This window comes from Capricornis sumatraensis, chromosome 10 (assembly GCF_032405125.1).
Source record: "Capricornis sumatraensis isolate serow.1 chromosome 10, serow.2, whole genome shotgun sequence".
In the NCBI taxonomy this organism is placed as follows: Eukaryota; Metazoa; Chordata; class Mammalia; order Artiodactyla; family Bovidae; genus Capricornis; species Capricornis sumatraensis.
The window spans coordinates 27,867,515-27,881,981 of NC_091078.1; the positions used below are offsets into that span (position 1 = coordinate 27,867,515).

At 40.8% G+C, this 14,467-nt stretch overlaps 1 protein-coding gene across 1 annotated transcript in view; it reads left to right on the plus strand.

Moving 5' to 3' along the window:
* The first annotated feature begins 334 nt into the window (after positions 1-334).
* The window catches only part of TMEM26 (transmembrane protein 26), a 64,268-nt gene continuing 50,135 nt past the window's right edge, over positions 335-14,467 (plus strand). Inside the window, exon 1 of the mRNA XM_068982958.1 lies at positions 335-525. Within this exon, the coding sequence (XP_068839059.1) occupies positions 335-525 (191 nt within the window). The remainder of the gene's footprint in view (positions 526-14,467) is intronic.

Consider the following 14,467-nt stretch of genomic DNA (forward strand, 5'->3'; position numbering starts at 1 on the left):
CCCGGTGACCCCACGGAAGCCTGAGGGGTGGGGGGGTCAAGGCAGGGATGGAAAGAGGACCCCCAGGGACTGGGAGGGGAGAGGGACAAAAGCAGGAGAACAACGCCTGGGAGCCGGAGCAGGGCAGCCCCATACTCCCCGGAAAGCCTGGAAAGCTGGGGCTAGCATCTCCTCTCTTTGGAGAGTTCTCAGGAAGTTTGGGGGAGGGGCGCGCGGCTCTCTCCTGTTCTGGGAGGGTGAGAGGACTGCAGCCGCCGCAGGTCTCGGAGCTGTCACGTTCCGCCCCCGGCTGCGGGCCGGGTCTGCGGGGCGCGGGCAGCGCGCGCCGGGCGGCATGGAGGGACTGGTCCTGCTCAACGCTCTGGCCACCCGGCTCCTCTTCGTGCTGCACTCGCTGGTTGGAGTCTGGCGAGTGACCGTGGTGAAGAAGGAGCCGTGGTACTGGCTGCTGGCGCTGCTTAATCTCTTGCTCTTTCTGGAAACGGCGCTGACCCTCAAATTCAAGCGCGGCAGAGGCTACAAATGGTGAGCGCACCCCGGGAGAGGGAGGGCGCTCCGAGTCCCTGGGACGCTCCCCTGGGGGACTCTTGGCCGGCCCTGGGGCCCATCTCCTTGCAGGCTGCCGATTCTTTACTGGGATGTGGACCCCCTTTGTCCTCTCTGGGAGCGTCGAAGCAGCGCGGGTTGCTTGGGCGTCTCTTGGGCACGCCGAAGTGCCCCCAGGGTCCCAGGGCAAAACGGGGAAGGCTCGAGTCGCACCCACGTGCCACCCAGTCCCAGGGCTGGCAACTTGGAAGACGGGAAAAAGAAGGGCAGCGCTTGCTTGCTCTGCGGAGAGTGCATCAGGGGTGTCAGGCCCTCGGCATTCTGAATTTGAGGTGTGAGTGTGCACAGTTTAGCCTGGGTGCGTGCAGTTATGGGAATGCTCTTCTCTGGGCAGACCTGAGTGAGAGCTTGTGCGCATCGGGCAGCGTCCAGGGGCAAGAAGCCACTCGCAGCACGTCTGTGGTTTTAGCCGCTTCGCTTGTACCAGCCCAGGGCGCCCTGGCTTGGCATCAAGCCCTGTGAAGCATCCGGGGTTGCTTCACAGCCTTGGTTAGTGGTCAGTCCATCTTGTCAAAGAGGGGTTGCGATGCTGGGGAAGGGATTGGTACGCAGTGGTTCAGCCTTAAACTCAACGTGCCACACTACAGGTTCTGCCTGATGGTTTATTTCCTTCCCAAAGACTTGGATGGCAATCAAAGAATTGAGAGAAAGATTTCCTGCCATTTACAAGACCGGCTATCTCTATCGCTCCACTCCCAGGAGATTTTTATCCCAACTATCTGAGTTAGTCGTCTTCCTGAATTATTATTATTATCATTATTTTTAAAAGAGTCTGTGTTTTCATGTATGTCCATATTTAAAAAAAATCGTACTGCTATGAAAAAGAGGAAAATACTATTAACCAATTCAAGAATTATATACATGATGGCATATTAAGTAAAAAAAGAAAAAAAAACCCTTTTGACGATTTTACATATTAAACTATAACAGGCTGTGTATTTCACGACAATCCAAGGGAGAGAATGTGTTGTCTGTTAAAATGATGTGACTCTTCCTTAAATTTTCCAATGTTGAAAAATTTCTAGACTTATCAGTGAAGAAATTATTCAAGTAGAACCTTAATTTAATACAATAAGGACTGGAACCATGTCACTAACCCTCCCCTCATTAACAGCTTATTAAATAGGAGAGATCTGAGGTACTTTTCAGCGTGTCTTTTGGAAGTCTCAAAGATAAATGGTATTAGTTCCCCAGATAAGCCTTAGGGTTAAAGAAACAAAAGGGAGAAAAGTGTTCATCTAGCAAACATTTCACATGAGACTGATTTAGTGTTTACTGAGTAGCTTTAACATGCTGGGGTAGAAAAGATCTTCAGTAAGGGGAGGATGAAGACTGAGGCTGATATATGTTCCATGGAAAGTAGTCCTGCCAGCAGCCACCATCAGGGCTCTGGAAAAAATGTCAGCCTCAGAAGAAGGACGAGCTTAACTGGCGCTGAAACATCCTCTTTCTTCTCCAAGAGTGGACAAGAGGGCTCAGTTCACATTAAGTCAAAATTGCATGCCAGTTGTGTAGAAATACTCTAGTCGATGGCACCTTCAGCCATTGACCACTGGCTGCTAAGATGGACATGTAACTTAAAACCAAGAAAAGAAAAAAGGCTGGGACCAAAACAGGTGATGGCCAATGTGTCAAGTTAAACAGGAAACTAGGGGAATGTTTGTATAGAGAGTATGGACTCAAAATCAGACAGATAATGGAGTAAAATCTGGGTTTTCCTACTTACTTGCTGTGAGGCATTGAACAAGTTGCTTAACCTTTTCCAGTCTCAGTTTCCTTATCTATAAATACATATCTTATAGGTTATTATGAATTAGATGAAATGATACATGTTGATGATCAGTGAATACAAAAGAGATGGTCTTTTCGAGATCCTAGACTTTTTCTTATTAAAAATTATTCTATGTCAAGTGGACACATTTTCAAGTTAAAAAACTTTGAGAGGCTAGCCAATAAACCATTGGTTCAGGGCCAAAAAGTAGAAAACAATTCTCACCTTTGTTTTAGAATAGGACCATGATGTATATTTTATATTATAGCAAAAGTGTGTAAAGTGAAAGTGTTAGTCACTCAGTCATGTTCAACTCTTTGCAACCCCATGGACTACAGCCCACCAGGCTCCTCTGGGCATGGAATCCTCCAGGCAAGAATACTGGAGTGGGTTGCCATTTCCTTCTCCAGGAGATCTTCCTAACCCAAGGATTGAACTCTGGTCTCCTGCATTACAGGAGGGTTCTTTACAATCTGAGCTACCTTGTATATAGCACTAAAAAAAAAAAAAAAAAAAAAGCTGACTCAATATCTAGACCATATTTGAGAATATGCCAAAAAAAAAAAAACCTTGATAGACTTGGTTTATTATACAAATTCAGGAACAAAGGAATCTTTGTAAAATGATCTAAGTACAAATGTAATTAGTAAAACTTTGTTCTACTGTTGCTATCAACTACAGCTGAGTCTATAAATATGATCATTTGCGTGATGGACAAAGCTCACACAATGTTCTTTCATGAATTTGAGGAAAAAAATCAGAAAATGGAATGCTAAAATGATATTTTAAAAGACAAAGTTATGGCAGCATCTATACCTCTATGAACATGTTACTATAGAGATCTATATAAATATATATGTTACCTTTTAATCCATTTGTCTTACACCTTTTATTCTACCCTATAGAACTTAAAGACATACATTCAAAAATACTAAATTTCATCTTGATAGTGGAAAATAGAGCTAAAAGCGACCTGACCATTCATCTAGAGATTGTGAAAAATTGTACACTACCCATACTATAGAATATTTTGCTGGTATTGAAAATAATGTGGTAGGTTTTAGTATTGACTTTGAGGAATGTCCATGATACATTGTCAGGATAAAGTTACAGCGTTGTATATATTATTGCCTCAGTTTCTTTAAAAACAAACTTATCAAAGAATTATCCTTTGTATCAATTGAATACATTATCTATGTACTAGTCAAGAAGTGGGAGGTGGAGGGGAGGGTAGCTGGCAGGGAGGAGGAGGGAGAGAATGAGAGGAGGAAAAAAAGGAGAAGAGAAAGGAAGAGGAGAGAGAGGGAAAACCCTCTCATATTAAAAATCAATCCATCAATCGAGGTCTGAACGGTGGACTAAACTCTGTGCATACATGAAATGAAAGTGTCTTTTCTGGAACATTAGATCTATAAGCCTCCTTTAGACTGCTCTGGGCTGGTTTGAACTTTTTTCTTTTTATTAAAATTTGTACCTGGCCCCAAATAAATCAAATCTATAGAAATAATGGGGCAATAAACAGAGCTATAGAGGAAAATGTGAACAAAATTTCTTGTAACATAGCAAACATATTACACTTATCCAAAGAATGTTTCTTTAGCTATTCTTTGGAAAGGAAAAATGGAACTAGAGCTGCTGAGCTCAGCTGTCCAGGGACAGGCAACATTACATCAGCACTAAGAACTTGCCAGTTGGAAAAGCTTAATTTTGGGGGATCATATAGGGTAAAGAAGGGAAGCCAATGACACATTCCTCATGAAGCCCAAGAAATGTGTGCTGGTGGAATTTGGTTCTTTTGCCCTAGTATTTATTAATTTCATCTGCTATTCACTTATATTCATTTAAGATAAAAATTAGTATCACTGCTTTATTTTTAAAAAACTTTTCATTTTATATTGTAGTATTACCAATTAACAATGTTGTGACAGCTTTAGGTGGACAGCAAAGGGACTCAGCTTTGCATATACATGTATCCATTCTCCCCCAAACTCCCCTCCCATCCAGACTGCCACATAACACTGAGCAGAGTTCCCTGTGTTGGTTATACGTTTTAAATATAGCAGTGTGTGCATGTCCATCCCAAACTCGTGAACTATTTCTTCCCCCTCATTCTTCCCCCAGCTCCCCCACAACCATAAGTTCATTCTCTAAGTTTGATTACTGCTTAATTTTTTCCTTGATTTTATTTTCTATTGTCTGGGCAACAATCAAAAGGATCTGTGAATTACCATTTGCATGCCCGTGTGCCAAGTTGCTTTAGTGGTGTCTGATTCATTGCAGCCCTATGGACAGTAGCCTGCCAGGCTCCTCTGTCCATGGGATTCTCCAGGCAAGGATACTGGAGTGACTTGCCATGCCCTCCTCCAGGGGATATTCCTGATCCAGGGATCGAACTGCATCTCTCATATCTCCTGCATTAGCAGGTGGGTTCTTTATCATGAGTGCGACCTAGGAAGCCCCATGAATTATCATTTAGGTAGAGTCCAGTAGCAGACAAGATTTCCAGTTCCTTTCCAGCTAATACTGATAAAACATTGCTCAGGAGAGAAAAAAAGTGACCAAGACTTTGACAAATTTGAAGCCTGTTCACTTTCAAGCAGACATTATCTGAGAATATGTAAAAATATGTTTAATTTATTGCTGAAAGTACAGAATTTTAAGCACTGAGCTTTCTTCATCAAAATTTCAAGAATACAAGGTACATATCTTTGAGTGAACAAAATATCTTACTGACTTGGTTACTTCATTATTTCTGTTTCCCTTTATTAAGTTGAATCAGACAACCACTTTTGTTCACTTGCTTAATAAGTGGGCATGACACGCTAGATACTATGTGAAGAAACAGAAAGCAAACACATTTGAGGTTTTAAAATCAAAGGTAGCAGTTCAATGATGTGTTCAAATATGTGGGGATAAGAATTATTATGAATATTTAGCATTTAGTGATGTTCAGGCTCTTTCAAGTGTTTTACAGAATTTCCCACGTGATCTTGACAGCGGCTATAGTTATTTTCTGTTTTCTCCCATTTTGAGATGAGGAATCTGAGACACAAAGCTGTTAAATCATTTTACTTGAGATCACTGAGTTGGCGATTGGAAGAGCAAGGATATTAATACACTAACAATTTCCCAGAGATAGGATGTGAGGAGGAGTGATAGCCGGGGTGGGGGTTGGCGTGGGGGAAGGAGGCGGGGTGGGGGTTATGGTGTGTGGGGAGGGGGAGGGGACTTTACAGCGTGTGAACGGGAGCAGGAAAAACGGGTGGGAGAGAAGTGGAGGCTGGGTAGGTAATGGACATCCTGAGGGAAGTGAGGGTGGGAAAGAGAGCACTTTTCTCTGGAGGAAGCACAGAGCCTTATTATTCTTCATTCAGCAAAAATACCTGGTACATCTCAAACGTGTTAGATATTCTTTTTAGTGCCAAGAAAGTGGAGGTGAATAAAACAGGTAAAATCCTGCCCTAAAAGAACTCAGGTTTTAGTTAGAGGACTCAGAAAATAAATGAATAATAAACAGGTGTGCTGAGGGGGAACTGGATGAAGGTCAAAAGGTACAAACTTTCAGTTATGAGACAAATAAGTATGGGGGATGTGATGTACAACATGATTGAAACAATTAATACTGCTCTATGTTAGATATGAAAGTACACGCATGCGTGCTCCTGTGCATGAGTGATAACTGCTTCACTTGGGTCTGACTCTGTGTGCCCCTATGAATTATAGCCTGCCAGGCTCCCCTGTCCATGGGATCCTCCAGGTAAGAATACTGGAGTGGATTGCCATGGCCTCCCCTCCTCCAAGGGATCTTCCTGGCTCAGGGATTAAACTCCAACTCGTGTCTCTTACGGCTCCTGCATTGGCCTGCAGGGTCTTAGCCACTAGCACTACCTCGGAAGCCCCAGGTGAAGGTGGCTGAGAGTAAATCTTAAAGAGTTCTCATCATAAGGAAAAATATTTTTTTCCTTTTGCTTTTATTTTGTATCTGTATGAGATGATGGATGTTCATTAAATTTATGTGGTCATTATTTCATGATGTATATAAGTCAAATAATTATGCTGTATACCTTAAACTCATACAGTACTGTGTGTCAATTATACCTAGTGAAATGGGAAGAAAAAAAAACCCAGATGTGCTGATAATTAGCAATAAGCAAGTCAACAAGTGAGTGAGCAGAACAGTGAAGGGCTAAATGGGCTGGGTTATAGATGGATGGAGGACTTGGGGAAGGTTCTACTGAGTGGAAAGTGAGATGTCTTGCTGGGAGGCGATCAGGGAGCTGAGCCTGTTAGAGAGAGGAGTCAGGCATGGGAAGAGCCAGGGAGGCAAAAAGGACTGAGAGAAGGAAGAGCTAAGCATGTCCTGGGTCACTTCTGACACCCTCTCAGGAGACAGAGAAGTACTGACTTTCTCTTCACCTCTTCATTGTCTCTTCTCACCATGTCCCCTTCATCTAGGTGAAAAATTCCTTCTAAATTTTATATTTTACCATATATCATTAAAAAAAATGGAAGCATAGTTGATTTATAATGTTTTAGGTGTACAACACATGATTCAGTGATATATATGTATAGCTGAATCACTACAGAAAGACTATATATATATATATATACTCACACATATATATGGATCATATATATGTATATATATATGACTATATGTAGTCTTTTTAGATTCTTTCCCAGTATAGGTTATTACAAGATATTGAATATAGTTCCCTGTGCTATATAATAGGTCCTTATAGTTTATCTATTTTATATACACTAGTGTGTAACTGTTACCATATCTCATTTGAAACATCATATGTTAGAAAATGCCTGGGTGGCCTCCAACTAAACATAGGAAAGATAAATTAGGAACCAAAAGAGATTCTGTCCTAATTTCATTGCACATTCAATTCAATTCTGTAAAAAAACTCAATGAAATGTTTTAATTACTCAACTGTACAATATTTAGAGGGTTCAAAGGAAGAAATGAAAAACCTAGATTTGACAGATATCATATGAAGTCTGATCATGAACAAGTTCTGAGTAGCAGAGAAGAGCTTTGTCGGATATAATTCTGTAGTATTTGATAGTATGTATATCCCTGTACCAAGAGTGCTTACAAAAATGCCACAAAGTTGGGGAATACAAGTACTCTTCCCCCCATCTTACGGGGTATCAGAGAGGATGAAATGCAGGTGTAAAGAAGGAGACCCTATGATTTCCATGTGGCCAATGTGGGCACTAGAAATTCTCCCAGGAGATAAACTATTTCTTTCCTTACATTTGCTGCCCAAATAGCGAATTCATACAGACTGCCTGATAGCTCTCCTTAACTTTTTTAGTTAATAACACTAACAGTTTCCACTGTGCACTGGATTTATCAGCACTGCCTGCTGCGTATATAGAGTTTTACAATACTCATTATCTTCATGTTTATGTGTGTTTGTGTGTAGGCAATTTCTATCCTGAGCCTTGCTGTTGTTCAGTCACTCAGTCCTGTCTGACTCTTTGCAACCCCATGGTCTGCAGAACGCCAGGCTTGCCTGTCCTTCACCATCTCCTGGAGTTTGCTCAAACTCACGTCCATTGAGTAGGTGATGCCAACCAACCAACTCATCCTCTGTCACCCTCTTCACCTCCTGCTCTCAACATTTCCCAGCATCAGGGTCTTTTCCAATGCAAAAGAGTGACTTAAAATTGCATCATTTTTGTAGGCATGTACTGAATGCTACCAGTAAATGATTTTGTTTTCAGGGATCTGAGTCATGGTTTAGGAAGAAGACTCTTATGTTATCTTGAGTTAGCATTGTGCTTTATTTTCAAGAAAAAGTCATATTTTCTTATTTTGTTTCACGAGGGACTTGTTCAGTTCAATTTAGTCGCTGAGTCGTGTCCAACTCTTTGTGACCCCATGGACTGCAGCACGCCAGGTCTCCCTGTCCATCACCAACTCCCAGAGTTTACTCGAACTTTATGTCCATTGAGTCGGTGATGCCATCCAACTATCTCATCCTCTGTCTTCCCCTTCCCCTTCCACCTTCAATCTTTCCCAGCATCAGGGTCTTCTCAAATGAGTCAGTTCTTTGCATGAGGTGGCCAAAGTATTGGAGTTTCAGCTTCAGCATCAGTCCTTCCAATGAATATTCAGGACTGATTTCCTTTAGGATGGACTGGTTGGATCTCCTTGCAGCCCAAGGGACTCTCAAGAGTCTTCTCCAGCACCACAGTTCAAAGGCATCTGTTCTTTAGTGCTCAGCTTTCTTTATAGTCCAACTCTCACATCCATACATGATTACTGGAAAAACTAGAATTTTACCTAGATAGACCTTTGTTGGCAAAGTAATGTCTCTGCTTTTTAATATGCTGTCATGGTTGGTCATAACTTTTCTTCCAAGGAGTAAGTGTCTTTTAATTTCATGGCTGCAGTCACCATCTGCAGTGATTTTGGAGCCCCCCAAAATAAAAAAAAGTCAGCCACTGTTTCCACTGTTTCCCCATCTATTTGCCATGAATGATGGGACCAGATGCCATGATCTTAATTTTCTGAATGTTGAGCTTTAAGCCAACATTTTCACTCTCTTCTTTCACTTTCATCAAGAGGCTTTTTAGTTCTTCTTCACTTTCTGCCAGAAAGGTGGTATCATCTGCATATCTGAGGTTATTGATATTTCTCCCGGCAATCTTGATTCCAGCTTGTGCTTCACCCAGCCCAGCACTTCTCATGATTTACTCTGCATATGAGTTAAACAGGCAGGGTGACAATACACAGCCTTGACATACTCCTTTCTCTACTTGGAACCAATCTTTTGTTCCATGTCCAGTTCTAACTGTTGCTTCCTGAGCTGCATACAGGTTCTCAAGAGGCAGGTCTGGTGATCTTGTATTCCCACCTATTTCAGAATTTTCCACAGTTTGTGTGATCCACACCGTCAAAGGCTTTGGCATAATCAATAAGCAGAAGTAGATGTTTTCTGGAACTCTCCTGCTTTTTTGATGATCCAACGGAAGTTGGCAATTTAATCTCTGGTTCCTCTGCCTTTTCTAAAAGCAGCTTGAACATCTGGAAGTTCATGGTTCATGTACAGTTGAAGACTGGCTTGGAGAATTTTGAGCATTACTTTGCTAGCATGTGAGATGAGTGCAATTGTGCAGTAGTTTGAGCATTCTTTGGCATTGCCTTTCTTTGGGATTGGAATGAAAACAGAAATTTTTCCAGTCCTGTGGCCACTGCTGAGTTTTCCAAATTTGCTGCCATACTGAGTGCAGTACTTTCACAGCATCATCTTTAAAGTTTTGAAATAGCTCAACTGGAATTCCGTCACCTCCACTAGCTTTGTTCATAGGCCCACTTGACTTGGTAATCCAGGGTGTCTGACACTAGGTGAGTGATCATACCATCATGATTATTTGGGTAGTGAAGATCTTTTTGGTATAGTTCTACTGTGTATTCTTGCCGCCTCTTCTTAATATCTTCTGCTTCTGTTAGGTCCATACCATTTCTGTCCTTTATTGGGCCCATCTTTGCATGAAATCTTCCCTTGGTAGCTCTAATTTTCTTGAAGAGATCTCTAGTCTTTCCCATTCTATTGTTTTTCTCTATTTCTTTGCACTGATCACTGAGGAAGGCTTTCTTATCTCTCCTTGCTGTTCTTTGGAACTCTGCATTCAAATGGGTATATCTTTCCTTTTCTCCTTTGCTTTTTGCTTCTCTTCTTTTCACTGCTATTTGTAAGGCCTCCTCAGACAGACATTTTGCCTTTTTGCATTTCTATTTCTTGGGGATGGTCTTGGTCACTGCCTCCTCTACAATGTCACGAACTTCCATCCATAGTTCATCAGGCACTCTGTTTATTAGATCCAATCCCTTGAATCTATTTGTCGCTTCCACTGTATAATCATAAGAGTTTTGTTTTAGGTCATACCTGAATGGTCTAGCGGTTTTCCCTGTTTTCTTCAATTTAAGTCTGAATTTGGCAATAAGGAGTTTGTGATCTGAGCCATAGTCAACTCCCAGTCTTGTTTTACCTAACTGTATATAGCTTCTCAATCTTTGGCTGCAAAGAATATAATCAGTCTGATTTGGGTGTTAACAGTCTGGTGATGTCCATGTGTATAGTCTTCTCTTGTGTTGTTGGAAGATGGTGTTTGCTATGACCAGTGTGTTCTCTTGGCAAAACTCTATTAGCCTTTGCCTTGTTTCACTGTGCACTCGAAGGCCAAATTTGCCTGTTACTCCAGGTATTTCTTGACTTCCTACTTTTGCATTCCAGTCCCCTATAATGAAAAGGTCATATTTTGGGGGTGTTAGTTCCAGGTCTTGTAGGTTTTCATAAAATTGTTCAACTTCAGCTTCTTCAGCATTACTGGTTGGGGCATAGTCTTGGCTTACTGTGATATTGAATGGTTTGCCTTGGAAACAAACAGAGATCATTCTGTCATTTTTGAGATTTCATCCAAGAACTGCATTTCAGATTCTTTTGTTGACTATGATGGCTACTTCATTTCTTCTAAGGGATTTTTGCCCACACTAGTAGATATAACGGTCATCTGAGTTAAATTCACCCATTCCAGTCCATTTTAGTTTGTTGATTCTTAAAATGTCGATGATCACTCTTGCCATCTCCTGTTGACCACTTCCAATTTGCCTTAATTCATGGACCTAACATTCCAGGTTTCTATGCTATATTGCTGTTTACAGCATCAGACTTTACTTCCATCACCAGTCACATCCACAACTGGGTGTTGTTGTTTCTTTAGCTCCATCCTTTCATTCTTTCTGGAGTTCTTTCTCCACTGATCTCCAGTAGCATATTGGGCACCTACCGACCTGGGAAGTTCATCTTTCAGTGTCCTATTTTTTTTGCCTTTTCATACTGTTCATAGGGTTCTCAAGCAAGAATACTGAAGTGGTTTGCCATTCCCTTGTCCAGTGGACCATGTTTTGTCAGAACTCTCCACCATGACCCATCCATCTTGGGTGGCCCTACACAGCATGGCTCAGTTTCATTGAGTTAGCAAGGCTGTGGTCCATGTGATCAGATTGGTTAGTTTTCTGTGACTGTGGTTTTCAGTCTGTCCGCCCCCTGATGGAGAATGATAAGAGACTTATGGAAACTTCCTGATAGGAGAGACTGACTGAGGGGAAAACTGAGGACTTGGGACTTGGGATCAAAACAATAATTTTGTCTACATTTAAAATGGGACTCCTATGAAGCTGAACCACTGAATGATACCCATGTTTTTCTCCACATACTATGTTCACCTGATATATTCAGAGCTGAAAGTTAAGGTTATAATACTTTATAATTACTTGTACTTGTTTGGGAGAAAATCAAAGTGCAAATTAGTATGGGCAGCTCCCATGAGTCAGTGTGTGTATATATGTATGTATATATATATATATATATATATATATATATATATATATATATAATTTAGAATTAGATATATGTCTAAGGGCTTCCCTGGTGGCTCAAACAGTAAAGAATCTGCCTGCAATGCAGGAGACCCTGGTTCAATCCCTGGATGAAGAAGATCCCTGGAGAAGGAAATGGCAACCCACTCCAGTATTTTTACTGGGAAAATTTCATGAACAGAGGAGCTTGGCAGGGCACAGTCCACGGGCTTGCAAAGAGTCAGACCTGACTGAGGGAATAACACACGCATATATATCTAATATCTATCTAATTTTAAATTTCATGTATTTCTGCTTCTCATAGCAGCGGCATTATTATCCATACAGCATCAGGATACATCTGAATACCTTCACTTTTCCATCAAAGGAAGACTCACCTTTACTTCCAGGTTTATTTTCCCCATGTCAATGTCTCTCCCTATTTCAGAAATTCCTCTAAAATACTGATGTTGTTGTGTCAGACCTGGGGTATATAAATCATTTTGCTAAAGAAAATCAGTGTTTTTTAATATAGGTTTTTGACATGCAGTTTTTAAAAAAATGAACTTTCTTTCAAAGTCACACTAATGGTTATTAACAATTCACAACTATTAATATAAAATGCCAAGGTGGAGTTGATTTTATTTTCTCTGAATATAAACTTACCATCCATAGTTGTTCAGGGAAGGGGGTTATATTTTATCTTTGGGCTCTCCAAGAGGTAGCTGGTGTAACACTGACTTAATGTTGTATGCTTATTAGAATAAAAATGAGTAACCTTGGGGAAAAAAGAAGTCCTCTCGATGATGCATGCCCTTGCCAGCCCTCGTTGGGTCTTGTAGGGGTCCTTTGCTTATTATCTCCTTAACTCAGTTTCCTGTTCCTCACACCTATTTTATTATTAGGAAAAGCCTCTTAATAAATTGGCTGTGCCATTTTCTGATAGTCTGTTAATAACGGGGATGAGGATGACAATGAAAGTGATGGTGATGCTGAGCATGGAGTTGGTAACAGTTACTGAGATACTGAGTACTGATGATGCTCCAAGCCTGCTTTCTATCCATTATCTCATGTAATCCTCACAATGACCTGATGAATTCATTTTCATCTTTATTACCATTTTAAGATGAGGATGCTGCTGCATAGCAAGGCTAGATCACTTACCAAAGGTCACGACTAGCAATAATAAATCATAAAAACAATCCTAGCATCTGTGAACCCTCACTTTTCCTGAGCCAGACTTTTGCATTGATTGGATTCCCTCATTCACTCCTCACAAAAGCCCTGGTGCTATTTCCTGCTTGTAAATGAGGAAGCCAAACCCAGAGAAGTACTCCCACGCCCAGCTCCATCACCTGGATGCTGTACTCTCCATTCAGCAACCAAACTGGGTTTGCTGTGGACAGTACAACTGCAGACATTTTTGGGGTCAAGTATTCTCTTTGGTACAGAAAGGGTCAAAGTATTTTCTCTGTTTCAAAATTGGGTAGGTAAATCCCAGGTGATTTGCTAAATGAACACTAGAATGGTTTTGCTTAGAAGAGAATGTAGAAAATTTAACGGACTTTCCTGGTGGTCCAGTGGCTAAGACTCTTCTGTGCTCCCAATGTAGGGGGGCCTGTGTTTACTCACTGGTCAGGTAACTAGATTCCTAAGAAGAGTTTGCATGCTGTAACTAAAGATCCCATATGCTGCAACTTAAGAAAGAAAGAAAGAAAAAAGATCCTGCATGCCACAAGTAAGACCCACATAGCCAAATAAATACATAAGTATTTTTTAAAAAAGAAGAACATTTTAGACTAGACACAGCCACAGCTCAGAACATCCCTTTAAAATCAAAGCAGATGCAAAAGAAGATAGAAAAGGGGAAAATTTCTAGACTGTTTTCATGGATCCTAAAGTGAACAACCAAACTCTTCCACAGAACAGAAATAAATACCACTGTCTTTTATAGAGTGAAATAAATTAAAGTTATACATAAATAACATCCATAATCCATTGAATCCCCTGAGAGACCATTAAAATTCCTATAGTCATTAGCACTTAAGTTTACTTGTTCATTAAACATTCATTTATTATACTAGGCACTATGATGGTGTTCTTGAAGGAACATAAAACATATGCAGTTATATGAGGACAAGACAAAACAATACTCTGAGTACCAAATAATTTTTGACAAATTAAGTCCAAAAGAGCAGAAAGGCTGCAGAATAAAAATACAGTCTGTGCAATAGGCTTGTTAGACAAGGAAAATTTCTCAGGTATGTGCTTCAGGTCCTGGCCTTTAAAGTGGCTGGTGGTTTTACAAAAGTGAAGAGAAGAAAAGAGAGAAGGGCTTTTCAGGTAGAGGGAACAGTGGCGATAGGGTTTCAGCTGGAACCAGTTCATTTAGGAAGAGGTCATGATGTTCTCTGGATCAGAATTTTTATGAGAAAAAACAGTAATGTAGATCATAAAATCGATGCGTATTTTGTCCCTATAGCTCATTTAGTCATTGCGAGGCATTTTCCTGAGCTTTGAATGTGAGCAACTTCAATTTTAATAGAGTTTGTTCTTGCCTTAGATATCCACTTGGAAATTTTTAAGTGAAATATATAATATTAATTTTGCTGGAGGTTGATATTATAGTTTGAGAATATTCCCTTATGAAAGAAAACATTTATGGTCTTCCCTGGTGGGCCAGTGGCTAAGCCTCCTCATTTCCAATGCAG